Raw genomic sequence first — 27762 nt, forward strand, 5'->3', positions numbered from 1 at the left:
TCAGAGAAGAATGCCAGCAATGCAGAATGTACAGCACAGGTTGTCGGTGGCACCTTAATTGGGGAGGATGGGCTCGTGGTAATGGCTGGTGCGGAATCAGTGGAATGGTATCCATGTTTGATGCCATTCCATTAGCTCCGTTCCAGCCATTATTATGAGCCGTCCTCCTCAGCAGCCTCCACTGATGTACAGTATAAATTCTTTGACTATGTATATTTTATAATCTATTACATTTATTAACTCAACAATATGGCTGATAAAGCCTTTTTATGTTAGCTCTGGCATGCATTAATCTGAAAGCAACACTTTGGAGAGCACTACTTTTGACCTGAGCCCTATGGTAGAAGTAGTGCACTATAAAAAGGGCATAAGGTGCCATTTGGGATGTAGCCCTTTTCTCTATCTCCTTTTATTCATGCTTTGTTTTCATTATGTATATTTTGCCATGTCACCCTTTGAGACAGGGTTGTTTTCTCTTTCGTTCTGTAACCTCTCCCTTCCCTGAAAAACAAAGCAGAGGTAATTGGGATAGGTACTGTAGTCGCGCGGCGTGCTCACAATAGCGATTGTCCTCAAAGCCAAAGAGGGTTCGCTCTATATATAGACTGGCACAAACATGTGAACTGAATTACCCACGTGGAAGAAAAATTTGTAAATGAGAGTGTGTGTGTGTGTGTGTGTGGGGGGGGGTGTTTACAATCCTGTGTGTTGTATGAGAGAGAGATGTATATCTCTTTAAATAGTTATTTATTATTGCCTGTTGCTATCCATAATCAATACAAACGATAGCAATACTGAACTACTTATAATTAAATTATCATCTCTTTAGAGCATCACAATAAACAGTTTTTATGAAGTATGTACAATGGAAGACAACATGTTCAATCTGTGCCCTCTCAGTATAGTTCTCATTTCAATGATCTCGAGTAAGAAACCGTAGATATACACTAAAAGTGAGAGCACTGTTGAATATATATACTATAAGTTTCCAGTGACAAAAAAAGCATCAAAAGTTGGCAGAAAGAAATATACAAAGAGCAAAATAGTTTCCTTTCTTCAAAAATATATCAACACAATGTGTACATTTGGTTCCACTTTGTAAACTAAGTTAATGTATTTCACTATTGCATATGCCATATGGGTAAAGTGTTATCGACAAGGCAAAGATAACAAAATATACTGAAGGTATTTCTCTTTTTAAAAATTATAGACGTATTCACAATTAACTGTGAGGGAGTAAAAGCATACATTACAATCCAAAAACATATCTTGTTTTCAAAAATATTTTCCTTACATTGTTTAGTAATTTCATTGCAACATGACTAAGTTTCTCTTCAAAATAGACAGCCTATTTCAGTTAAAATCTTATGTACATAATCTACACAAAAAGGCCTTTGCAGAGAAAATATTTCATAAGTGTAGTACATACTAAATAATACCGTTTGATAATGTCTCCCCCTTCCCTCCCACTTAATTTTCAATGGTCGTTTTCTACTACACTGAGTGCTCTACTACATTCAGATGTGTCTCTAGTGTGTTACAATCTAACGAGTTGTGAGAAATAGGTGTGAAAACTGGGTAGTGTTCATTAGGGCACCAAAGGTTTAAATCCAAGTAGTCCCTCCTTGTTTCAGTCCATTTTCTTCCGTTTGGTGCCTAATGAACAGGACCCTGGCACTAGGTACTCCTCGTGCTTACAGCAGCAGTGACGGTGGCAATCCCCATGAACCCAAAATCTTGTGGTTCTACCCCCATAACTATATCATCGAGATGTTCTACCATGTAATCAGGTTACAGCTAGGGATTATGGGTAATGTATTGCATATACAGTAAATGCCTGGGTTAGTTGAGGTTCTGACTACTACTAGGAAGTAAAATTCCATGTATCTCTTATGTGTACACAGACCAACATATTTGCGTTCTTCCTACATTAATGTATGCATTTCTCACCTCATAACTGGAACTAGTAATAAATCCTCTGAAATTGTATCATATTATTATCCTCACAATATCATATAGCATGATAAAGTTAGCATACTAAAATGAAATAAATTAGAATTAAGAAAATACTTTAATATCAGTAGAATAAATCAGATTTTCTTTGTTGTGCCGTACAAATACAACCACAGTAGAGAGAGTAAGGCTTTGGGTTGGTATTTATGAAACATTCCAAAATAAATACAATCTAAATATATCTATATATTACTCAGTATGCGGCCTTGCTCTTTCTGAGGTAGGGATTGGATTATTTTAAATGGTTTGTTAGTGAATGTGTTACTGAAACGATCATGGTGTCTCTGTTTTTACACACACAGACACAAACTTCGACCCATCCATACTCACGTAAGCAAATAAATAATATCTGCGTACTGTGTGTGTGGGGGGGTGGGGGGGGTTGTTGACTCATCTTTTGAGGAGGGTGTAAGTACACGTACTGTGCCTTACCAGGGTTTGCTTTACATGTCCTGTCTTGTGGGTCAACAGACAGGCTACTCACAGTCCACGAGCCAAAACCTAAAACCAGAGGGAAAATTCAAAACAAATAAACAGAGCCAGAAATATAGCCTCTAGACACATACAGAGGCCCCCCACATACAGGAGCCTCTGGCCCAGTCTCCTTTTTAGTACAGTCTCTAGGACAGCACCAGTGTTAGGATTCCCGTCCATGGGTGAGGGAGAGTCATGGTGGGGGTGTTGGGAGGTGTTGGTGGGGTCACATGAGGCACAGCCTGACTTCTCAAGTTCATTTACAGCAGCAGGTTGTCAGAGTTCATTTACAGCAGCAGGTTGTCACGGCAACCCCAATGTATGACTGTCCACCTCAGAGCAAGGATGAGGAGGGCTTGGATCGTCCACTGTCCTGTTCAGTCTGGGGGGAGGGGGGAGAAAGAGAAAGAATGAAAGAAAGAGAGAGAGAAAGAGAGAAGAGCATGTTAAGTATCATATAGAGCTTTGAGTCAGTACCAACTGCAATTAGCTTAGAAATCTCGTAGATTTCCTATGATTAGTTAGTCAAGCTACCTCAAGTTAGGGTTCTTAGTTTCCACTGCTACCACAAACAACTCTTATAGACCAAAAAACCCACGCTGGTATCTAACATTGGGAGAGAGATATATATGTAAAACAGCCTCCTGTTACCATTCATTCCATCGTTGGAGAGAATAAAGTTTTGAGCCTGTTTGTGTGTCACAACAACACACTCCGAATTATAGATGTAGGATCTTAATTTGATCAGTCTTTTGTTGCTGAGAATTTTCCTGCATGGCAGGAAATGCAAACTTGTACTGTATTCAAGGTTTAAGAAGGCTTCTAAAGTTTGTAATTTCCACTTTAAAATGTCAGACTCTGGGTCAGGGCCCTAACAAAGAAATGTATCAAGCCCTACAAAACATTTCCATTAATTATAATCCACATTTCCTGTTGCTGCAGGATAATTCTCCTGCTGTAGCAAACTGGCTCAAATGAAGATCCTACATATGTAGCTGTCGGAAAAAAGCTAGACTCTCTCTCTCTCTCACACACACACACACACACACACACACACACACACACACACACACACACACACACACACACACACACACACACACACACACACACACACACACACACACACACACACACACACACACACACACACACACACACACACACACACACACACACACACACACACACAGACACAGACACAGACACAGACACACACACACACCAACTGCTCCAGTTCTCAACCATAGTACACAGAGTACTCAGACGTATTGTCCCTGTGGAGGCTCTATCCCTCCTAGGTACGCTTGATGGGAAAAACAACAACACGCCACAATGAAAACACACATCACTGTCAGACACAGAGCCAAATGTCCTCTCTCCACTCAGAAGATAAACACATTTGCATACGCATACTGACCAACAACTATAGAATTCAGCTACCTTTCAATTCAAATAGGTCTCAGACATAGAAGACAGGGTGTTCTAAGGCTAGCTAAACCATAAAGGGCCTTGGCCACCAGACCACACGCCTTCTAGTGGCTCCATGACCAACCACAGTCCTGACTGTTAGCCAGATGGCCTAATCCCTCTGCCATAATCCTATTGCAATTACATGCAGAGGGGAGATATGTTAGCCTCGCTAGCCTCTGTGAGCATTGGCTTTTGCCTAGCCACCCTGGGGGTTGTCTTTAGCGGCAATAATTACATAATCTCGAGAGGGGGATCGAGTCGCATCACGGAGAGTGGAGAATTGAGACTATAACGACCGAAGCGCAGTGCAGATCAGTGCCCTCTGAGGCAGGGAGGTGAGGTTCTGGGCTGGTCTCACTAAGGGGGTATAGTGTAGGTACTAAGGGGACTGACGTTTAGCAAGGCAACATGTCTAGTTAACATCCTCATTACTTATTTATCTCCTATTTACTATATTTAGCCAGGGTAGAGAGGGGGAGGAGAGAGAGAGAGAGAGAGAGAGAGGGAAAACGCCATGTCACTTCGGGTCACTGCTTCCACTATCACGGGGGAAGAGAGAGGAGAGGAAAAGATTAAATGAGCAAAACAGTGCACACATGACACACCCATACCTCATCGCATGTGAGATGAGCTGAAGTGAATTGCTCTCTCATTCCATCTCCCCCCTTCCCTGAAAAAGAATGGACACACACGTCGTTGTCGCTAGCTCAGCGGGGCGATGCGTTTGGGACGGTATCACGCCAAGCAAGCAGCAGCAGCTTTGTAGGGGCTGAGGAGGGAGGATGGGGGTTAGGAGTACTGCAGTAGGGGGATAAAGCACCTCCAGCTGTGGAGCTCCTCTATGCCATCTGGGTCTTCCAGTAATGGGCCCAGCCAGCGGTGATGGTGGTGGGGGCTTAGAGAGCAGAGCAGGAGAGCAGAGTGGCCCTGCAAACCTGATTACAGAGGGCACGGTTGGGGTTGTGGCAGAGGCAGATGCCCTTGTACCTCACTGCAAAGGCTCTGATATGTTGCTGTCCAGTGATTGTACACCCTATAGACTGCTTATTCACATATAATACACGTGCCACTATGGTGGACTTCGGCAGTTTACAATGCCGAAACTGAACTGCAGAGCAGCTAACAACTGAAGCAAATTTGTGAATGGTTTAGGAAGATGGTGTGTGTTTACGTGAGTCTAAGGCAGAGAGAGAGAGACAGACAGAGATTGAGAGTGTGTATGCACACACCCTTTCATCCCACCTCCATAACGAGCAACCTGGACACGGCGGCAGTGTCTAATCCCCAGCCACACACAGTGTGGAATCTCATCTCTAACTCTAACCCTGGCTGCTGCTGCTGAGGCTAAATATAGGGGAGCGCTGCCTGGCGACGCCTGCCGCGTGGGTTATCTGGAGCCGGGAACATCCCGGCCTAGTTTATTCACCGTGTCACAGCGTCTGCACTGCAACGCCACCCCACTGGAAACTCTGACACAGCAGTGCGTGTGTTGGGAGGGGGGAGGGATGTTTGTGTGTGTGCTACTAAACAGAGTGAGTGAGAGACAAGCATGAAAAGAGCGGTAGCAGGGAGTAAGCAAAAAAAAAAGAACTACAAGAAAAGGAGAAAAAATTACATCAAAAGAGGAAAGGGAGAACAGGAAAAGAGCGGGAAAGTAAGAGAGAAAATAGGCTAGCGGAAAAGAGCGGGAGCAGAGAGAGAAAGAGAAAACAAGCGAAGAGAGGGAGGGTCGAACTGCCTCTAATATTCTCTTCTCTATAATCTCATCTTCTTGAGCATGCTCCCTGACTTCTGATCTCGGAGCGAGAGAAAAATAAAAAGTGGTGGGGTGGGGAGGGGAGGGGAAGAGTGTGTGTTATGCATGTGAAACCAGATCAGCTCTTCTAAGAACAAACAAAACACGTCACACACACACTGGACCTGGCCCAGAGCTAAAATAATCTGCATCTGGCGTGCCTGCTACGTGCGTGATGTTCCACTATTCTACTGCATTTGCGTGTTCTAAACCGAAAGCAGCACTGACAAATGCTGACGATGATGATCTTTGATCACATCCGATTCAACACGCACTCTGGAGATAAAGAACAATTGCGGCTCGGATTCACAGTCACGGACAGGATGGATATATGAGAGAGCTGTGCTAGAGTGTGAGCTACTGGCTATTGCTTCACCCCCCCACCTCTCTCCCCCCATCCCTGTCCCCCTCCCCTCTCCCTGGGTTGATGATGGACATTAGACTAGCCCCTGGGCTGCTCCTGCAGCAGCAGCAGAGGCAGCAGATGGTGTGCAGTCATTAGTGTATAGTTGTGGGTGGTGCTAGCCTGCCTTGACTGGCGTGCAAGACACTGTTCAGTGCTCACCAGTGACGGCTGCTCGTGACTACGTCCCAAATGGCACCCTATTCTCTATGTAGTGCACTTCTTTTGACCAGGGCCCATTGCACTCTGGTAAAAAGTAGTGTATCATATAGGGTGCAATTTGGGACACAGACACGTCTGTGCTACATGCTCGTGGTCCATCGGTAATGAGGTGTAGGTAGTGGGGGTGGAGGAGGGGGCAAAGGTGGGGGTTGAGGGGAAGATAGTGGTGCACGGCAGGTGCATTACCCCCCCTTCTCCCGGATGCAGAGCCATCTGCCACCACTCAAGAAGAGTTTGCCGTTTTCACCGGGCGCCGCTCATAGGATCTCTCAATCCCCTCTCAAGGAGGGCCGAGTGTGTGTGTGGCCGCAAAAAAAAACACTCTGGGTGTTTACCCTCGCTGCTGCCGGCCATTAGGGCAAAACACCTGACGTCAAATCACTGAGAGTGATGTCAAATGAGAGAGAGGATGAAAAACAAGAAGACAGACCTGATCAGATAAAAGGCTATTAGCCCCCAGAGAGGAAGAGACAGAGACGTCCCTAAACCTAGCCTCTGCCTGCCTCAGGTCATGGGGATGGTTGGGGTTTTTATTTTAATTTATTTCACCTTTATTTAACCAGGTAAGCCAGTTGAGAACAAGTTCTCATTTACAACTGCGACCTGGCCAAGATAAAGCAAAGCAGTGCGATAAAAACAACAACAGAGTTACATATGGGGTAAAACAAAACATAAAGTCAAAAATACAACAGAAAATATATATACAGTGTGTTCAAATGTAGCAAGTTATGGAGGTAAAGTGGGTTAGCTCACGTTAGCACACTCAGGTAATTGTGATAGGGTTAGCATTAGCACACTCTGAGATGTAAACAGAGTTGGTGCCCAAGTGCCCTGGCCTGCTGATGAGGCAGAAAGTAAACAAACACAGTGACCATCCCTGTGACCTCTATTTATGCAACCAACTTTCAAATCAAATTAAATCCAATTTTATTTGCCACATGCACTGAATACAACAGCTGTAGAGCTTGCAGTGAAATGCTTACTTACAAGCCCTTAACCAACAATGACGTTTTGAGAAAAAAAAATGTTTAAGAGCAGTAGTAAAAAAAATTTAAAAGGTAGGGAGTCTATATACAGTGGGTACCGGTACAGAGTCAATGTGCGGGGGCACAGCTTAGTCGAGGAAATTGAGTTAATATGTACACGTGGGTAGAGTTAAAGTCACTATGCATAGATAATAAACAGAGAGTAGCAGCAGCGTAAAAGAGGGGGTAGGGTGGGGTGGGGGGACAATGCAAATAGTCTGGGTAGCCATGACTAGCTGTTCAGGAGTCTTATGGCTTGGGGGTAGAAGCTGTTAAGAAGCCTTTTGGACCTAGACTTGGCGCTATGGTACCGCTTGCACTTGCGGTAGCAGAGAGAAAAGTCTATGACTAGGGTGGCTGGAGTCTTTGACAATTTTTAGGGCCTTCCTCTGACACCGCCTGGTATAGAGGTCCTGGATGGCAGGAAGCTTGGCCCCAGTGATGTACTGGGACGTACGCACTACCCTCTGTAGTGCCTTGCGGTCAGAGGCCGAGCAGTTGCCATACTAGGCAGTGCTGCAACCAGTCTGGATGCTCTCGATGGTGCAGCTGTAGAACTTTTTGAGGATCTGAGGACCCATGCCAAATCTTTTCAGTCTCCTGAGGGGGAATAGACTTTGTCGTGCACTCTTCACGACTGTCTTGGTGTGTTTGAACCATGATAGTTTGTTGGTGATGTGGACACCAAGGAACCTGAAGCTCTAAACCTGTTCCACTACAGCACGTCGATGAGATTGGGGGCGTGCTCAGTCCTCTTTTTTCACCTGTCGTCCACAATCATCTCCTTTGTCTTGATCACATTGAGGGAGAGGTTGTTATCCTGGCACCACAAGGCCAGGTCTCTGACCTCCTCCCTATAGGCTGTCTCATCATTGTCGGTGATCAGGCCTTCCACTGTTGTGTCGTCTGCAAACTTAATGATGGTGTTGGAGTCGTGCCTGGCCATCCAGTCATGGGTGAACAGGGAGTGCAGGAGGGGACTGAGGATCAGCGTGGCAGATGTGCTGTTACCTACCCTTACCACCTGGGGACGGCCCGTCAGGAAGTCCAAGATCCAGTTGCAGAGGGAGGTGTTTAGTCCCAGGGTCCTTAGCTTAGTAATGAGCTTTGAGGGCACTATGGTGTTGAACGTTGAGCTGTAGTCAATGAATAGCATTCTCACGTAGGTGTTCCTCTCTTCCAGGTGGGAAAGGGCAGCGTGGAGTGCAATAGAGATTGCATCATCTGTGGATCTGTATGCAAATTGGAGTGGGTCTAGGGTTTCTGGGATAATGGTGTTGATGTGAGCCATGACCAGCCTTTCAAAGCACTTCATGGCTACAGACATGAGTGCTACGGGTCGGTAGTCATTTAGGCAGGTGATCTTAGTGTTCTTGGGCACAGGGACTATGGTGGTCCGCTTGAAACATGTTGGTATTACAGACTCAGTTAGGGACATGTTGAAAATGTCAGTGAAGACACTTGCCAGTTGGTCAGCGCATGCTCGGAGTACGTGTCCTGGTAATCCGTCTGGCCTGCTTAAAAGTCTTACTCATATCGGCTACAGAGAGCGTGATCACATAGTCATCCGGAACAGCTGATGCTCTCATGCATGCTTCAGTGTTGCTTGCCTCGAAGTGAGCATAGAAGTGATTTAGCTCATTTGGTAGGCTCGTGTCACTGGGCAGCTCGCGGCTGTGCTTCCCTTTGTAGTCTGTAATAGTTTCGTCTAGATAATCACGCAAAACATCTGTCTGTCAACAATGTCACTGCCAAGTCCCAAATCCTTTGACTGATTGACAGTGACGGAGAGAGAAGACGGAGTTTGGGAGTTTGTCTGAAAACAACTCCGTGGTGGCATTCCAGGCGGACGCACATGGTGCCGGGGAGGCACTAAATACCTGGGATGGCTGGGGCTGGAGCTGGCTTGGTACTTTGTACCTAGCAAAACCGCCATGTCTCTTTCCCTCTCCTCCCACTCATTCATTGTGTGGCTTTGAAGTTGAATGATAAACACTGTATTACACTTCATAAACACTGTATTAGGCCTCTGACTAGCGAGAAGTCACCGAAAATGTGGACACCTTCTCGTCGAACATCTCATTCCAAAATCATGGCCATTAATATGGAGTTGGTCCCCCCTTTGCTGCTAGAACAGCCTCCACTCTTCTGAGAAGGCTTTCCACTAGATGTTGGAACATTTTTGCGGGGACTTCCATTCAGCCACAAGAGAATTAGTGAGGTCGGGCAATTAGGCCTGGCTCGCAGTCGGCGTTCCAATTCATCCCAAAGGTGTTCGATGGGGTTGAGGTCAGGGCTCTGTGCAGGCAAGTTCTTCCACAACGATCTCGACAAACCATTTCTGTATGGACCTCGCTTTGTGCACGGGGGCATTGTCATGCTGAAACAGGAAAGGGCCTTCCCCAAACTGTTGCAACAAAGTAGGAAGCACAGAATTGTCTAGAATGTCATTGTATGGTGTAGCGTTAAGGTTTCCCTTCACTGGAACAAAGGGGGCCTAGCTCAAACCATGAAAAACAGCCCCAGACCATTATTCCTCCTCCACCAAACTTTACAGTTGGCAATACGCTTTCGGGCAGGTAGCGTTCTCCTGGCATCCGCCAAACCCAGATTTGTCCGTCGGACTGCCAGATTGTGAAGTGTGATTCATCACTCCAGAAAACGCAATTCCACTGCTCCAGAGTCCAATGGCGGCGAGCTTTACACTACTCCAGCCAACGCTTGGCATTGCGCATGGTGATCTTAGGCTTATGTGCGGCCGCTTGGCCATGGAAACCCATTTAATAAAGTTCCCAACGAACAGTTCTCTTGCTGACGTTGCTTCCAGAGGCAGTTTGGAACTCGGTAGTGAGTGTTGCAATCGAGGACACACAATTTTTATGCTCTACGTGCTTCAGCACTCGGTGGTCCTGTTCTGTGAGCTTGTGTGTCCTACCACTTCACGGCTGAGATGTTGTTGTTCCTAGACATTTCCACTTCACAATAACAGCACTTACAGTTGACCGGGGCAGCTCTAGCAGGGCATATATTTTACGAACTGACTTGTTGGAAAGGTGGCATCCTATGACAGTGCCACGTTGAAAGTCACTGAGCTCTTCAGTAAGGCCATTCTAATGCCACTGTTTGTCTATGGAGACTGCATGGCTGTGTGGCCGATTTTATACACCGTTCAGCAACAATAGCAATAGCCGAATCCACTAATTTGAAGGGGTCTCCACATACTTTTGTATATACTGTATAGTGTACCTTGGAGCCTTTTGACCCCTCCAGTTCGTTATCGGTGATGGTTGTTTTGGTCGGACAAACTGTTCTGTAAACAACCGATCAGCTCAATTTGCCTCCGAGGCTGTACACCTTGTTTGGGGGCCTCACGATCGGGTTTGCTTGTTGCTTTTAAAAGCATCCGGCTCTGCCCCCTCCACCACCACTCCTTCTCCCCTCTCTCTTGTTCTCTCCATCTCTCTGCCTGTCTTACTTCTGATAAGTGAAGCGTGCAGTAGTCACACATACAGTGCCTTCAGTAAGTATCCACACCCCTTAACTTTTTCCACATTTTGTTGTGTTACAGCCTGAATTTAAAATTGATTAAATTGAGATTTTGGGTCACTGGCCTACACCCAATAATGTCAAAATGGAATTATGTTTTTAGACATTTTTACAAATTAATAAAAAATGAAAAGCTGAAATGTCTTGAGACAATAAGTATTCAACCTCTTTGTTACGGCAAAATGTGCATAACAAGTCAAATAATAAGTTGCATGGACTCTGTGTAAAACAGTGTTTAACATTATTTTTGAATGACTACCTCATCTCTGTACCCCACACATACATATAATTGTAAGGTCCCTCAGTCGAGCAGTGAATTTCAAACATAGATTGAACCACAAAGACCAGGGAGGTTTTCCAATGCTTCCAACACCCAGTCACTACAAAGATACAAGCGCCCCTCCAAACCTGCCGGAGAGGAAGGAAACCGCTCAGGGATTTCACCATGAGGCCAATGGTGACTTAAAACAGTTACAGAGTTTAATGGCTGTGATAGGAGAAAACCGAGGATGGATCAACAACATTGTAGTTACTCCACAATACTAACCTAAATGACAGAGTGAAAAGAAGGATGCCTGCACAGAATACAAAATATTTCAAAATATGCATCTTAAAGTAAAACTGCAAAAACATCTGGCAAAGAAATTAACTTTATGTCCTGAATACAAAGCGTTATGTTTGGGGCAAATACAACACAACATATCCCAGAGTACCACGCTTCATATTTTCAAGAATGGTGGTGGCTCCATAACGTTATGGGTATTCTTCTCATCGGCAAGGACTAGGGAGTTTGTTAGGGTAAAAATAAACGGAATAGAGCTAAGCACAGGCAATATCTTAAAGGAAAACCTGGTTCAGTCTGTTTTCCAACAGACACTGGGAGACAAATTCACCTTTCAGCAGGACAATAACATAAAACACAAGGCCAAATATACACTGGAGTTACTTACCAAGATGACATTGAATGTTCCTGAGTGGCCTAGTTACAGTTTTGACTTAAATCGTCTTGAGAATCTATGGTAAGAATTTAAAATGGCTGTCTAGTTATGATCAACAACCAACTTGACAGAGCTTGAAGAATTTTAAAAATAATAATGGGGGGCATCCCGAGGGGCGCAGCGGTCTAAGGCACTGCATCGCAGTGCTAGAGGCATCATTACAGATTCGGGTTCGATCCCGGGCTGTGTCGCAGCCGGCCGTGAACCAGGAGACCCATGAGGCGGCGCACAATTGTCCGAGCATCGTCCGGGTTAGGGGAGGGTTTGGCCAGCTGGGATGTCTTTGTCCCATCGCGCTCGAACGACTCCTTGTGGCGGCCAGGCGCATGCACGCTGACTTCAGTCGCCAGCTGTACGGTGTTTCCTCCGACACATTGGTGCGGCTGGCTTCCGGGTTAAGCGAGCAGTGTGTCAAGAAGCAGTGCGGCTCGGCGGGGTTGTGTTTCGGAGGACGCAAGGCTCTCGACCTTCGCCTCTCGAGTCTATACGGGAGTTGCAGCGATGGGACAAGACTTTAACTGCCAATTGGATATCACGAAATTGGGGAGAAAAAGGGGTAAAAAGCACACACATTTAAATAAAAAATTTAATTAAATAAATATTGCTAATATTGTACAATACAGGTGTGCAAAGCTCTACCCAGAAAGACTCACAGCTGTAATTCCTGCCAAAGGTGATTCTAACAAGTATTGACTCAGGGGTGTAAATACCTACGTAAATGAGATATTTCTGTATTTCATTTTTCAATAAATTAGCAAAAATGTCTAAAAACATGTTTTCACTTTGTTATTATGGAGTATTGTGTGTAGATGGGTGAGAGAAAAAAATCAGGCTGTAACAACATTTTTTATACTTCCAGGGGTATTAATAATTTCTGAAGGCACTGTATGCACACCCTCGCCCTTACTCACACAAACAAGAAAAATAATCAACCACAGATAGACCAACAATAAACAGATACCTTATTTTGTTATTTATACAATGGGTGGATCTAATCCTGAATGCTGATTGGTTAAAACCGCATTCCAGCCGGTGTCTATTCCACAAGTTACCACCGGCTAAATCTATGACCTTAACATGCCTATTTACTCTGTTCCATCTGACTGCGCAATCCACTGTCTCATCAGCCCAGCCAGGCACTTTATAAACTTGATCTCCACTATAAAAAGCATCTAGACATTATCTCACATTTCTTTTAGAATATAATTTAGTTTTCAACAGAAGAGATTTTTATAAACCTTGCTGTCTGTCTCTCCGACATTTGCAACATTGTTTCAATATTCAAATTCGATCTCCAGCTGTCCCATAGTAATGAACGTGTCAGGATGAGACAGACAGGCAGGCAGCGAACCTCAGTCAGTCGAAATCATGAATTAGCTTGCATAATTCTTTGGGATATATACAAAGACATGTCAATTGAAAAAAGGTAAAACGAAACGAAGTGCAGCTAGTTTGCCGTCTTTCCAGTTTCAGTTTGAAGTGATTGTGCTAGCTGTGTTGTTGGTTAGCTCTGAACAACAGTGTCCTGATGAGTGAGCACATTTTCTATGCCAGGCGAAATCTCGCCTCATTAGCTCATTGTGTATCCAAATAAATGTCACTAGAAAACAGCTTAAACAAATGCAAATGCGGCTATTTTCCTGTTATTCTGGCTGCACTTTTTGACGTGACTAAGTTAGCCGTAGTTGGCTAGCTAGCAAGCAAGGGATAAGAATGTTGCCAGCCTGTACAGCAATGGATACATTTAGAACGAACGACTGGGTCCACAGATACAGAACAAAAAGACTGAACGAATGGGTCATGTCTCTGGAAACCGAACCAATAGAACAAACGACACCTCCCTCTGCAACTGGATGCTGGACTTCCTGACGGGCCACCCCCAGGTGGTAAGGGTAGGTAACAACATATCCGCCACGCTGATCCTGAACACGGGGCCCCTCAGGGGTGCGTGCTCAGTCCCCTCCTGTATTCCCTGTTCACTCATGACTGCATGGCCAGGCATGACTCCAACACCATCATTAAGTTTGCGATGACACAACAGTGGTAGGCCTGATCACCGACAACGACGAGACAGCCTATAGGGAGGAGGTCAGAGACCTAGCCGTGTGGTGCCAGGACAAAAACCTCTCCCTCAATGTGATCAAGACAAAGGAGATGATTGTGGACTACAGGAAAAAGAAGAGGACCGAGCACGCCCCCATTCTCATCGACGGGGCTGTAGTGGAGCAGGTTGAGAGCTTCAAGTTCCTTGGTGTCCACATCACCAACAAACTAACATGGTCCAAGCACAACAAGACAGTCGTGAAGAGGGCACGACAAAACCTATTCCCCCCTAAGAAGACTGAAAAGATTTGGCATGGGTCCTCAGATCCTCAAAAGGTTCTACAGCTGCACCATCGAGAGCATCCAGACTGGTTGCAGCACTGCCTAGTATGGCAACTGCTCGGCCTCTGACCGCAAGGCACTACAGAGGGTAGTGCGTACGTCCCAGTACATCACTGGGGCCAAGCTTCCTGCCATCCAGGACCTCTATACCAGGCGGTGTCAGAGGAAGGCCCCAAAAATGATCAAAGAGTCCAGCCACCCTAGTCATAGACTTTTCTCTCTGCTACCGCACGGCAAGCGTTACAGGAGTGCCAAGTCTAGGTCCAGGAGGCTTCTAAACAGCTTCTACCCCCAAGCCATAAGACTCCTGAACATCTAATCAAATGGCTACCCAGACTATTTGCATTGCCCCCCCACCCCTCTTTTACACTGCTGCTACTCTCTGTTTATTATCTATGCATAGTCACTTTAATAAATCTACCTACATGTACATATTACCCCAATTACCTCGACTAACCGGTGCCCCTGCACATTGACTCGGTACCAGTACCACCTTTATATTGCCTCGCTATTGTTCTTTTTACTGCTGCTCTTTAATTATTTGTTACTATTAATTCGTATTATTTTATTTTGTATTTTTGTGTGATTTTTTGGGGTATTCTTTCTTAAAAATGCATTGTTGGTTAAGGGCTTGTAAGTAAGCATTTCACTGTAAGGTCTACACCTTTTGTATTCGGCGCATGTGACAAATAACATTTTATTTTATTTGATATTGGCACGGTAACAACACCCGTGCCAATATATCTTCCAAACACTGGCTTCTCTGGCATTATCACTTAAATAAAATCAGAGCTAATAGGTTTGACACAGGTAACCATTGACCATTTTGGGCCCCATCCCAGGGCCTCAGAGGAAAATAAAAGGGCCACAAAACCACCCCATTCAGGCCCCTCACTGGGTCAATAGGGAACAAAAACACAATAGTGTTCAGTTGATCCGTCCCTCCCGACTCCCCCAGCAGCCTTTGCAACACAGAGAGGAATTCCGAGCGTGACACCTCGCCATTACCTGACGTCTAGTAAACAACAAACTCACTTGTTTTTCTGACCTGTGGAGTGACTAAGGACTAGCCAAATTCATGAAAGACATTGGCGCGGATGCCGCCTCCAAGGGACACGCACATGGATGAGGCCTCACACACACACACACACACACACACAGAGAAACAGTCACACACACTTTCTCTCTCTCTCATACACACACACACACACACACACACACACACACACACACACAGGGTCATTGTGTTTGATAACAGTGCAAGGAGAGGGCAACTAAAAAACCTCACCTGTCAACAAGTCTCCTGCACCTCAATGTTTACAAGGAACAATGAGTGAATGACTGCCAAAACACTGTGAATCCGTGTGCCTTGCCCATGAGACTGGAACATTGCTTTGTTTATAGCCGCCACAGGGACCATTCTGGGCCAGAATACTGACACCTGGACCTGTGATTATTTATTTTTTTGTCATTTAGCAGACGCTCTTATCCATAGCGACTTAATTTTTTTGGGGGGGGGTTTCATACTGGTCCCCCGTGGGAAACGAACCCACAACCCTGGCGTAGCAAACGCCATGCTCTACCAACTGAGCTACACGGGACTACATGCCTTGGATGATTTAGTGATGCTGCTTGGGGCTGCATCACATTTTATTGCCTGCCTTTCTGACTGAGGCATGGAAGGAACAGGCAGTGCATAAGGAACTGCCTAGGGCTGACGTGTCATAAAAACACTGACAAGATGTTCTAGCTTGGTTAGGCTGGATCCCTACTTTGAGTACAGCATTCTCACAGCACTTTCCTAAACAGATCTCTGAAGGATTTGCATACTAGCTCTGCAGATGAGTATTTATGAATGAATAACGTGAAAATTGTTATTATAGTAGAAGTATATTAACAGTCATTATAAACCGGGTAGTTTGGGTCCTAGATGCTGATTGGCTGACAGCCATGGTATATCAGACCGTATACCACGGGTATGACAAAACATGTATTTTTACTGCTCTAATTACATTGGTAACCTGTTTATAATAGCAATAAGGTACCTCAGTAGTTTGTTGTGTATGTATCCAGGCAGAAGAAGAAGAAGAAGCTAACCACTCAGCTAAATAGCTAACTAGCTAATAACCAAATGCACAACTGCAAAGCATTTAGCAGATTTTAGACAGTTAACTTAATAGTTATAAGATATCTAGCTAGCAAACATTTAGTTGTGAATTCCATACTGTAATTAGATCACCTGGCGCGTGCTGCACAACAGTGATTGACTCACAAGGCTCCAGTCTCTCGTTGTTGTGTGCTTGTAAACAAACACCACGTGACACGCGACTGCCATAAGCTTTAAGAATGCAATGTTCTTTATCTCCTAAGATATTGCAGAAGTTGACTGCAGGTATTTACTTTAAAAAAGTAACTACAAATATTCACATTTATTACAAAATTTCAAATAATCGTTTAAACAGTATTGAAAATCCATCCTGTGGCTATTTGCAAATACCCCGGTATATACGTTATACCGCCCAAGCCTAAAGGTGATGCCATTGCGCAATGTATTAAACGTGTAATGCAATGATAATTGCTATCAACATGCTTGTCAATAGAATATCAATGTAGGTTTAATGTAAACAAACCAAGATTCAGCCATTATATCGATATTAATCTATATTGACATTATTTCGACCCTTCGTTCTTCACTGTTCATGCATACAGTCCGCCTGCGCACTGTGCGTAATTTCAGTGTGTAATTCGATCAACCATATTCGCTCGTGTGCCTTTTCTAATATAATTACTATGCCACAGAGAATAAACACTTCTCACTTGTTTTATAAAACAGCTGGTGCCCCAAATCTATTTTGCTGCAATTTATATTTGGAAAAGGACGCGCATAACGCCAACGATGCAACATTATATCCTGCAGTGTCATGGTGCCTACGCACCCACCCACCACTTGTTTACTTCAGTGGTTTCAAAAGTCCAACATTCGTCACGCTGCAGGCCCGTTTTGAATTCATGTACAACCTACGCATCTTCGGTGGTAAACAGAACAATCTAATTTTGTGCAGTCGAAATCCAAGGGCGCCACAGCAAATAATCTCAACGTGTCCATTTCGAAAGATGTTTTTCCCCTCACGTGTTTTTCATTATCTCGTCTATCGCAATACACATGGCAGAATAACAAGCTGGACAGTACTAGGAGGGGGCCTATACTATACTAACTGAAATAACATTCATTTTTAACTCATTGCCAGTCCTTCATTCAGATTTTCCTCTCATGCAATATAAATGCCAGTTCTCCCCTTATCGTTCTGGACAGTGACAGCACCCTTCAGTATAAATGAGTGAAGCCATAAACTAAATGTCCATGTTCACCATAGAGCTGGACACGTTTTTCACCCCAAACATAGAATCAAAGTATAGTCTCTAAGGCAGCCAGTCAACAAACATTTAAATGATTTACTCCTATGTCAAAAAATGTGTTGATTTAATTATCATCATGTTTTCTTCCCATAAAGTATGGACAGTCAGTGAAAGTTGTTTTCAGCACCATTGCCATAAGTATATGACCACTGCAGACTTTTAACCCTAACCCTACCTTTACAAACTCTGACCAGCCATGAAATGGGCAGCTAAAGCCAGCCAGCTACTAAACACACACAAACAGAATCACTCACCTTTGACAGTGGTGGCCGCCTCCTTGAACCCCAAACAGACATATGGTGCGACGTGTAATCCATGGAGGCCTCCCTTGCAGCTGCTGGCCGGCTTAATGCTGACCGTGGTCAGGTCTTTGCGACAAGGTCCCTCCAGGTCCCTGTCCCGGTTCTCCATCAGGTTCAGGGCGATGTAGTTCAGTCCATTCTGGAAGCCTGCAGAGGTCTCTCTACTCATGGGGCTGCCACACTCCTCGTCCGAGCCCTCGCTGCTCCGCACCGACAAGTTCTCCACCGAGCTGTGGCGCTTGGCATCCCCATGGGCAAACGAGGGGAACACAGGGGTGACGGTAACCGTGGAGGAGAAGGTTTCGGAGCTGTGCCGCCTGCGCCCATGGGGGTCGGCCCGGATCACCTTGGCGGCCCTGTCAGGGTCCACGGGGGTGGCGGCGCCAAGGAGGAACACCCCCATGCCCCCCGGGAGGCCCTGCTCACCCAGGGATAGCCTCTTCTCTCTGGCACTGGGGCTGAAGATAATAGAAGATAATAAACATAGAGTTAATATGTATTACAATACACGGTCTATTATAAAACAGCCATAGAAAGATGTGATATAGAAAATATTTAATCCTCATCATGAACTCAGTCCACCTACAAACACCACATAAAGTGCCTGCCATGCCAAGGGAATCTATTAAATCCTATTCATAGCTTGAGATGCTTGTCTATAACTAGTCAAAGAACATTGCTGAATAACGTCATTACAACTGACATTATGGCTAGAGTACTGAGTGTACTGTACCTTGATGAGGTCTGAGGAACGAACTGGGAAGGCATGTTGGCCATTCCAAGTCCAAACGTCATCTCGGTGTACTCATCCTTGCCTCTCTGGGGGCACTTGGAATCCCTCTTCGATCTGAGACGGTACACTCCCTCCCCATCCAGACAAGGGCACAGGGATGACTCAGGGACCGTGTCCAACCGTCCGGCAGGGGTGTCTCCGGCCTTGGGTGAGTGCGAGACGACGTGGTGCAGGTTCATGTAGTCGGAGAGAGGGGACCTCCGCTGGCCACCGCTGGAGCCCAGAGACGACTCCTGGCTCTCATTGGATGCTGACGGCGGGGAGTAGTTGGTGCCCTCACTGAAGTCTATGTTGATATACTCGCCCGGGCTCCTGGGTTCCTCAGGCAAGAGGTGCTTGTTCATGCTGGGCAGGATCCTAAAGCTGTCCAGAGACAGCCGGTTGGGTCGCCCCACCCTCCCCCGGTGGGTTGTCAGGCTCTCAGTCCCCCGGCTCTGTCTGATGGGCGAGGGCACCGAGGAGTTGAGCGGGGCATTGGTCATCACTGAGTAGTAGTCGTCTGACTCCCCACCTAGCGACTGGGGGCTCATCAGGACGTACTGGTCACCATTGTCCCCCGCCTCCTTGGAGGCCTTGTGGGGTTTGGTGGGGCGCGGCAGGGAGTCTGCGGAGTAGATGGGTGTGATGGAAGGCTCACCACCCAGAAGCTGGTCCAGGAAGTAGTCCGGGGGGGTCTGCGAGGTGGTGTAGGCGGAGTTGCGAGGGGACATGTTCATATAGGTTGAGCGGCTGTCGGGGCTTTCAATGGATGACTTGGAGCCGCACCACATCCTCATGTAGCCGCTTTCCTCCAAGGAGCCTCCGCTGCTGGGAGAGTTGGTCCGGTAGCCGCCCCCGGCCTGTTGGTTTTGGGCCCAGGGGTTGATGATCTGCTTGGGAGCCGAGACACACATGGGGCTCATGGGCATGTAAGTGTCTGCCTTGCTGTGGTTGCCCCTGGGCGGCGCTGCCACCCCCGCCATCATAGGCATATAGCCATCGTCACCTCCTAGGTTACCATTGGATTCCATCAGGGACCCGATCTCCACATCTCCGTAGTCTTCGGGGTAGGACACCTTCGGGGAGGCGGAGATGGAGCTGTGCCTGGAGTGGTGCCCGCTGTTGGTGTGGTGGGCAGCCCGCATTAGGGTGTACTCATCCAACGAGGCAGAGGACAGCTGGGCGGGAACCCTCTGTTGGCGTGGTGTGGTGAGGGAATATGTCCTCTTCCTGTACGCCTTCTCCGATGCCAGGCCCTCCTCCCGGCGGCCATTCGTCTTGTCCATAATCATGTAGCCACACAGGTCGTTGGCCTCCCGGGAGGGGGGAGTGCTGGAGAGGGAGTCGTGGGTGTCACTCCTGGTGAGGGGTAGGAGCCTGGAGGTGTCGCCTGGGCTGGAGCTGTACTCATCGCATAGTATGAAGCTTGCGTCGCTGAGGGAGCCTGAGATAGAGGCACTGCAGCTGAAGGGTCGGTGGACCACATCAGGGGTGGGGAGGGTCCCACTCATGGGGGAGAGGCTGATGGAACTGCAGACTGAGGGAGGGGAGTTGGAGACGGGCATGGAGCGGCTGTGCTGGAGGCTGGACTCCAGTATCCGGCAGGTGCGCCCGCTGGAGAGCGTATTGGACCGGCTCAGGGGGTTCCGGTTGGAGAGGGGACTGGTGGGGCTCCCGCTCATAGATATTGACATAGACACTGGCCTGACCATGCTGCCATCCCCCTCACTGGCTGTCCTTATCCGACAGGACTTGCTCATTGGGGATGTGGCCACTATGCTATTTGTTCTCGACCTCCTCAACAACCCTGTCTGACTTGGGGGCAGATTGTTCAAGTTGCGTCGTGTGGGCACAGAAATGGGGTTCGTGCTAGTCGACTGACTCTTGCTGCGCGGTCTGAATTCTGACAGCTCTTTCATGGCTTTCATCGCCTCCAGGACGGTCTCGTGAATGTTTTGCGCAACCACAGAGTCGTCCGCCTGCATCCAGAGCTCGCCGGGACCAGTGACAGACGACCTACCAACCTCGATGAAGAAAAAGCTGTCGGAGTGGCCACATCTCCGGATATTCATGAGCTGTAAACTGACAGCCGCAACCTCCGAGTTCAGTTTCACGAAGCTGATAGTCCGACTGGATAAACACAGCCTAAACACCCCTGTCAAATGTTTTGTTTGACCCAGTCCTCTGGATTTCAAATTCACTTGCCATACCTCCTTGTAAAAGGCAGTTGTCAGCGTGATCACACCGTAATTCGCCTCCTCGAAACTGAAAAGAGAGGTAGTGGAATTAGACGTGGGGCTGTCATAGACTTTCCCCTCTCTGATCAAATCCGACAACACTCGAAACCAGCTCTCCTGTTCCTGCTCGTTTTCGGCTGCCACTGCAAAGTATTCGTCCTTGGTGTAAAAGGCGATTAGGTGTTTGTGCTTGGAGTCCGCTCGCTTGTTTATGCAAAGACAGGAGTCCAGCAGTATCACCCTTTTAGCAGCAGACTTATTTTTCCACTTCTTCTCGCTCTCGTAGTATTCCAGCCGGGCAGGAAAGCTCTCGCTGGGTTCTCTCAACACGAAAAAACGTCTGTGTCCATGCTTCTGTTTTTTTAGATATCCACATTTCTTAATTGTATTACTGTTATTGGTCACATTAGACAACAAGTGTCCTCCATTCGTTGGAGGACTCGCCATTCTGATGTGCACCCTTCACTTACTTTTAGAGAAGTTGTTTTGTCCTATTTTCCAAAGCACAGAAAATACTAGTGTAAATCCGCTTTACTTATTCCATTACCCGACACCGGTATCCCCGTCTGCCTTCCGCAACAGCTAAGCACCAAATAACACCACCGTGTCTGCGCTGGAGAGAAAAACAACATGTGACGTTTTACATCCAGATTTGGTTTGCAGTAAAAAATAGAAGAAATAAAAGTCAGTCATAAAAGGCGGCGCGACCTTGAAGAGGCGTGCCTGTCAATCTAGCCATTTCTGCCCAGCTCATTGGACTCATTGGTGGAATGAACGAACAGCTAGTAAACGGGCCCCGACGCACAGCAGCCAAATCCCTCCCCTCTCGTTCTTTTAAGCCCGCCTCCTATATTGCCAGTTTTTTCTTTCCATGTACAGGACAGCAGAGATCACTGTAATGTAGGCTAAATGTATCAAAATAGCTAATTAACGCCTCCTTCCGCTACATTGTAACGATATAATAACTGCGTAAGTGTTCAAATGAAGGCATTCTACATAGCAGAAATAGGCTAGGTGTTGCCTCTTGAAATGAACTCTGATCCTTTCGGCAGAGACGCGCAGAGCCTTCAGCATCTGTGTATAATATAAAGGATTACATTTGTTTTAGTTTTTTGCTGTAGAAATACAATAGGCCTACCCTTTATATTGTGGGAAACTGTGAATGTTTATTATTTATCAAATGCACAATATGTAGCTGAGCACCATTCATATTGTTGTGAGCCTGCATTGCAGAGCACATTAAACTGTAAAAGTGTAAAACATCCTCATGTCATGGAGCGCCACACTTGCTAAATATGCGTCGCCCCACTTGTTAAATAACCGTACGTTATTATATATTTTGCGCGCTTGGGTATCCCTGTCCCTGTCCAGCAGTGCGCTGCGTATCAGACCTCTATATTCTTTCTACTTTCTACTTATGGTTCATCAACAAGCCTGCAATTAACTGTATTTTATCTCCAAGATGGACCTGTGATAATAGTGTTTTTATGCAGACATATCTAATGCATATAGATCGTTTTTCAGCAAAAATCATTTAAATCGCTTGTCGTAGTGTGGGAATCACGTTTAAGTTGTAGTATAGGTATTTAAATCGTGATAGTGATGACATGGACGAGATGTGTGCTGTTTTGTGTTCTATTTACTTGGTGCGTCAGGAGCGTCTACTGCGCGTAAAAGCCTGAAATGCTGCCACCGTCTGGCTATTTTTTTTATTAGAATAGAATAACTTTATTTCTCCCGTGAAAAGTAGCAATAGTCTTACCAGACACTTCCAGTCTGGGGATGTTACATATAGGCCTACTGGAGCAACTCGACTAGATTTAACACAATTTATTTCATTTCATTTAATTGACTTAATTGGCCCCTTAGCCCTATTCTGTTTTCTCTTAAATACAAATCTGCATGCACAGTTGATCTCTCAGCTAACACAACATTCTCAGTCATGGATAAATGATGCCCCCTACTCCCATTCGGTGTGTAGGCTGTGCGTCATCAACACACTTGTTATTCATTGTGCTGTACAAACAAGTGCTTAATATAGGCTAACCTAAGCTCATGGTCCCTGCATAGAAAAACACCTCTGTTTTTAAAACTACTGCTTTGTTGACTTGTCTTGTGGCGCATTTCCATACAGAATTTACCCCAGTGTTTTACCCAAAAGGCTCAGACCTTTCTGTTTCCATCTATGCGGGCTGGCACCCGTGTCTCACTGGACCATGGCTCCGGGGGACCTGCTCTCACTTGGGGCCACTGGTACTTTTCAGCTGTTCTTTATATAACAATGGTTAACTGTGAAGTTCAACATCTTCTCACAAAGCAACTGTTTTGATTATACAGAGGTTGTTGATTCTGCTCATAGCCCAAAGGCTGGCAGATGACGATATTGAGTCGTTTCTTCTTACCGTCCAAAAGGAGTGCATGCAGCCGGCTATACACTTGTACCCCACGTGGACTGGTTCGTACATAAAGCATTCTCCATTCAGGCTGCAAAGGTGTTGATTTCCTCCTTAACTAAATTGTATGGGGAGAAGGCGAAGAAAAAACAGGGAAAATATGCATACTTTCTTTATGAAACAACATTTTCCACCACCATGCTAGAGTGGCTAATGCCTAGGAATGCTAGTCTCGGATGTTGCATATCGCGTTCAGCCAATCAGGTTGCAGCAGTCTGTTGTTTAACCCTGGCTGAACGCAGGGCGCAACATCAGGAAGTGGCATTAGCCACTCTAGCATGGTGGTAGAAAATAGTGTTTCATAAAGAAAGTATGCTTATTTCCCCCTTTTTTGTCTGCCTCGCCATTAAAGAGTTAAGGAGGAAATGCCGCCTTTTCAGCATGAATGGAGAATGTATTATGTACGAACCGGTTCACGGGGGATACGAGTATATAGCCAACTGCATGCACTCCCTTTGGACGGTTAGATTAAACGACTCAATATCGCCATCTGCCCGGCCTTTGGGCTATGCTCTTCACAAGTCCACACTGTCAGCCCTATATGGAAACACAATTTTGCCAGTATAACCAGTGGTGGAAAAAGTACTACATTCTCATACTTGAGTAAAAGTAAAGATACCTTAATAGAAAATGACTCAAGTAAAAGTGAAAGTCACCCAGTAAAATACTACTTGAGTAAAAGTCTAAAAGTATTTGGTTTTAAATATACTGAAGCACCAAAAGTAAATGTGGTTGCTAAAATATACTTAAGTATCAAAAGTAAAAGTAAAAGTACGAATAATAAAAAAATCCTTATATTAAGCAAACCAGACGTCACAATTTTTTATTTTTTTTTAATTTACGGATAGCCAGGGTCACACTTCAACACTCAGACATTTAAAAACAAAGCATTTATGTTTAGTGAGTTATCCAGATCAGAGGCAGTAGGGATGACCAGGGATGTTCTCTTGATAAGTGTGCAAATTGGACCATTTTCTGTCCTGCTAAGCATTCAAAATGTAACGAGGACTTTTGGGTGTCAGGGAAAATGTATGGAGTAAAAAGTACATAATTGTCTTTAGGAATGTAGTGAAGTAAAAGTAAAAGTTGTCAAAAATATGAATAGTAAAGTAAAGTACAGATACCCCAAAAAACTACTTAAGTAGTACTTTAAAGTATTTTTACTTAGGTACTTTACACCACTGAGTATAACATAAGGGTGTATACACTAGAGTAACACTGGTGTTACAGTCGAAAAGCAGCATTATTGTCTTTGCAATAAGCAGGGGAGCAGATATCTGCCAACCCTTGGATCATCCTGCCAATTGTGGGCTATGATGCTAAATACTAGCTACCTTTGATCTGTCTTGTCCTGCTCTCTGAACTTTAATGTCCCACCCTCACCGCACCCACAACCCCCTAACAGTCATATGAAACCCCACTCACCGCCCCATTTAACCCCCCTGACCCCCAGGCTCATCAGCCCTGATTGGTTTCATAATCTTTTTTATTTTTTATTTTCTTCAATCAGTGGTGCCAAGCTGGATGGGGGGTGGGGGTGAGGCTACTGTAGAATGTTGCCATTCTATTCAGCCATCAGCCCCCCCCATAGAGCATCTGGCTATTGGATTTCTAACCCCCCCCACACCACCACCCACACACACATATACATACACACTCACGTCAGAACAGATTAAATACAATCCCCAGGGGTGTCTAATAAGTGTTGTTCTCGGGTGTTATTGTTTATGGCATTGTGTTTGTGATCCCTGTGACGTTTGACCATTGCCTATTTATCTGTTTCCGATTAAAGTGTTGATTCAGAGGTTTAAGCTTGATCACAGCATGTGTTCTTGGTACTAACCACCACTTATTGGACAAAAAAAACATATTGTACCGAGGAGAGGGCTTATAGCTACGATACTGGTAAATCACCAAGAGAAACCTGGCCTGACTTGGCCTTTCTGAGACAAACAGAACACACTGTTATGTGTCATTGTTTTTTGTGGCAATTGTTGTTGTTGTTATTAACCATTAACAGTTACTTAAACCATTTGAATTGGTATTTAGGAAATTCTTTAAATCCACAAACTGGAAAAGTCAATCTTGATTTAGGAGTCTCCACCCATGGCTCTCAAGGACTGCATTATCTGCTTCTGTTCATTCCTTGTTTTTTGAACCAGTCACTTATTTAAAACCTGGGAAAACAGGTGAACTGACCAGTCTGGTCAATGTATGATATGCATTGATCAATGAGGTACCAGGTGAGAGGAGAAAACCTGCAGACACCCATAGCAACCCTTGTGAATTGAGACTGAACTCTGTGAACTGGGTGATATATTTAATTGAATATTCCTAGCTTGTTGCCATGGCGTCAGAACAGAGATATGGAATGGAACATCCCTAGTAGATGCTGTCTCACAGCAAGCTGGAAATACATACGTTTACAGAGAATGCACATCACTCACTGTATATTACAGTGTTCCAGGAGAAACAGAATGTACACACTCTCTCCCTCAACGTTTTTTTTTCTCAGTTTCTGTTGTAATGTCCCTCCTTCAACCCCCTCACTATCTAGCCAATAATCACATGTTTTCTCTCCATATATGTGATAACAGAAATTTATGTTTTATGATTCAAATATATATTTCTGTCTAGCAAATATATTTCTGTGCATAGCTGTGGGAAGTAGGGGTGCTGAGGGTGCTGCAGCACCCCTTGAAAAATCTGAATGGAAAAAATATATACATTAAAAAAAAATAATAATGGAAAAAAACATTTCCTCAAAAGTAGTGCTCTGGTCCTTTACTAGTCCTGTCCTCTGTTGGCGGGAAAAAATCGCAGCACCCCCACCTCCAAACATCTTCCCGTGGCCATGTTTCTGTCTGTTTTTGTCCCTCGTTCAACCCCCTCACCCTCTTTATTCACGTGTTCTCTCCATATATGTGATAACAGTTTTATGATTTGAATATATGGCAAAGCCATAGAAGAGGGAGGACAGAGGAATGTCATGCCATGATGATTATTCACAATGTTGCTAACCCAATACATGTAATCATCACAGAGCTGAATAGGGCAGAGAGGGGCCCGTAAGCCTCACAGCTGTAGCATGAGGCTGTGTTCCAAATGGCACCCTATTCCTTATATAGTACAGGGCTCTTGTCAAAAGTTCTGCACTAGGGAATAGCGTGCCATTTGTCAAGTAAAAAAAATCAAGTAAAAGTATCTGCAAGTACATACCAATCATCATGTGGTATATACAGTGCATTCGGAAAGTATTCAGACCCCTTGACTTTTTCCACATTCTGTTACATTACAGACTTATTCTAAAATTGATTAAATTGTTGTTTTTTCCTCATTAATCTACACACAATACCCCATATTGACAAAGCATAAAAAGGTTTTAGATATTTTAGCAAATTTATAAAATAAAACAAACTGAAATATCACATTTACATAAGTATTCAGACACCTTACTCAGTACTTTGTTGAAACACCTTTGGCAGCGATTACAGCCTCAAGTCTTCTTGGGTATGAAGCTACAAGCTTGGCACACCTGTATTTGGGGAGTTTCTCCCATTCTTCTCTGCAGCTCCTCTCGAGTTCTGTCAGGTTGGATGGGGAGCTTTGCTGCACAGCTATTTTCAGGTCTCTCCAGAGATGATCGATCGGGTTCAAGTCCGGGCTCTGGCTGGGCCACTCAAGGACATTCAGAGACTTGTCCCGAAGCCACTTCTGCGTTGTCTTGGCTGTGTGCTTAGGGTCATTGTCCTGTTGGAAGGTGAACCTTTGCCCCAGTCTGAGGTCTTGAGCGCTCTGGAGCAGGTTTTCATCAAGGATCTCTCTGTACTCATTTCATCTTTCCCTCGATCCTGACTAGTCTCCCAGTCCCTGCTGCTGAAAAACATCCCCACAGCATGATGCTGCCACCACCATGCTTCACCATAGGGATGGTGCCAGGTTTCCTACAGACGGGACGCTTGGCAATCAGGCCAAAGAGTTCAATCTTGGTTTCGTCAGACCAGAGAATCTTGTTTCTCATGGTCTGAGAGTCTTTAGGTGCCTTTTGGCAAACTCCAAGTGGACTGTCATGTGCCTTATACTGAGGAGTGGCTTCCATCTGGCTACTCTACCATAAAGGCCTGATTGGTGGAGTGCTGCAGAGATGGTTGTCCTTCTGGAAGGTTCTCCCATCTTCACAGAGGAACTCTGCTCTATCAGAGTGACCATCAGGTTCTCCTGACCAAGGCCCTTCTCCCCGATTGCTC

At 45.4% G+C, this 27762-nt stretch overlaps 1 protein-coding gene across 1 annotated transcript; it reads right to left on the reverse strand.

The window, feature by feature from the left end:
• Positions 1–730: 730 nt before the first annotated feature.
• On the reverse strand, positions 731–21738 carry LOC121558766 (insulin receptor substrate 2-like). The gene is made up of 3 exons (XM_045210092.1): positions 18787–21738; positions 18006–18511; positions 731–2869 (listed from the first exon to the last, which is right to left on the reverse strand). Exons 1-3 carry the CDS (start codon positions 21507–21509, stop codon positions 2865–2867), a joined length of 3234 nt encoding a protein of 1077 aa, XP_045066027.1. The 5' UTR covers positions 21510–21738; the 3' UTR covers positions 731–2864.
• Between the last annotated feature and the right edge of the window lie 6024 nt (positions 21739–27762).

This window comes from Coregonus clupeaformis, chromosome 33 (genome assembly GCF_020615455.1).
Source record: "Coregonus clupeaformis isolate EN_2021a chromosome 33, ASM2061545v1, whole genome shotgun sequence".
Classification (NCBI taxonomy): Eukaryota; Metazoa; Chordata; class Actinopteri; order Salmoniformes; family Salmonidae; genus Coregonus; species Coregonus clupeaformis.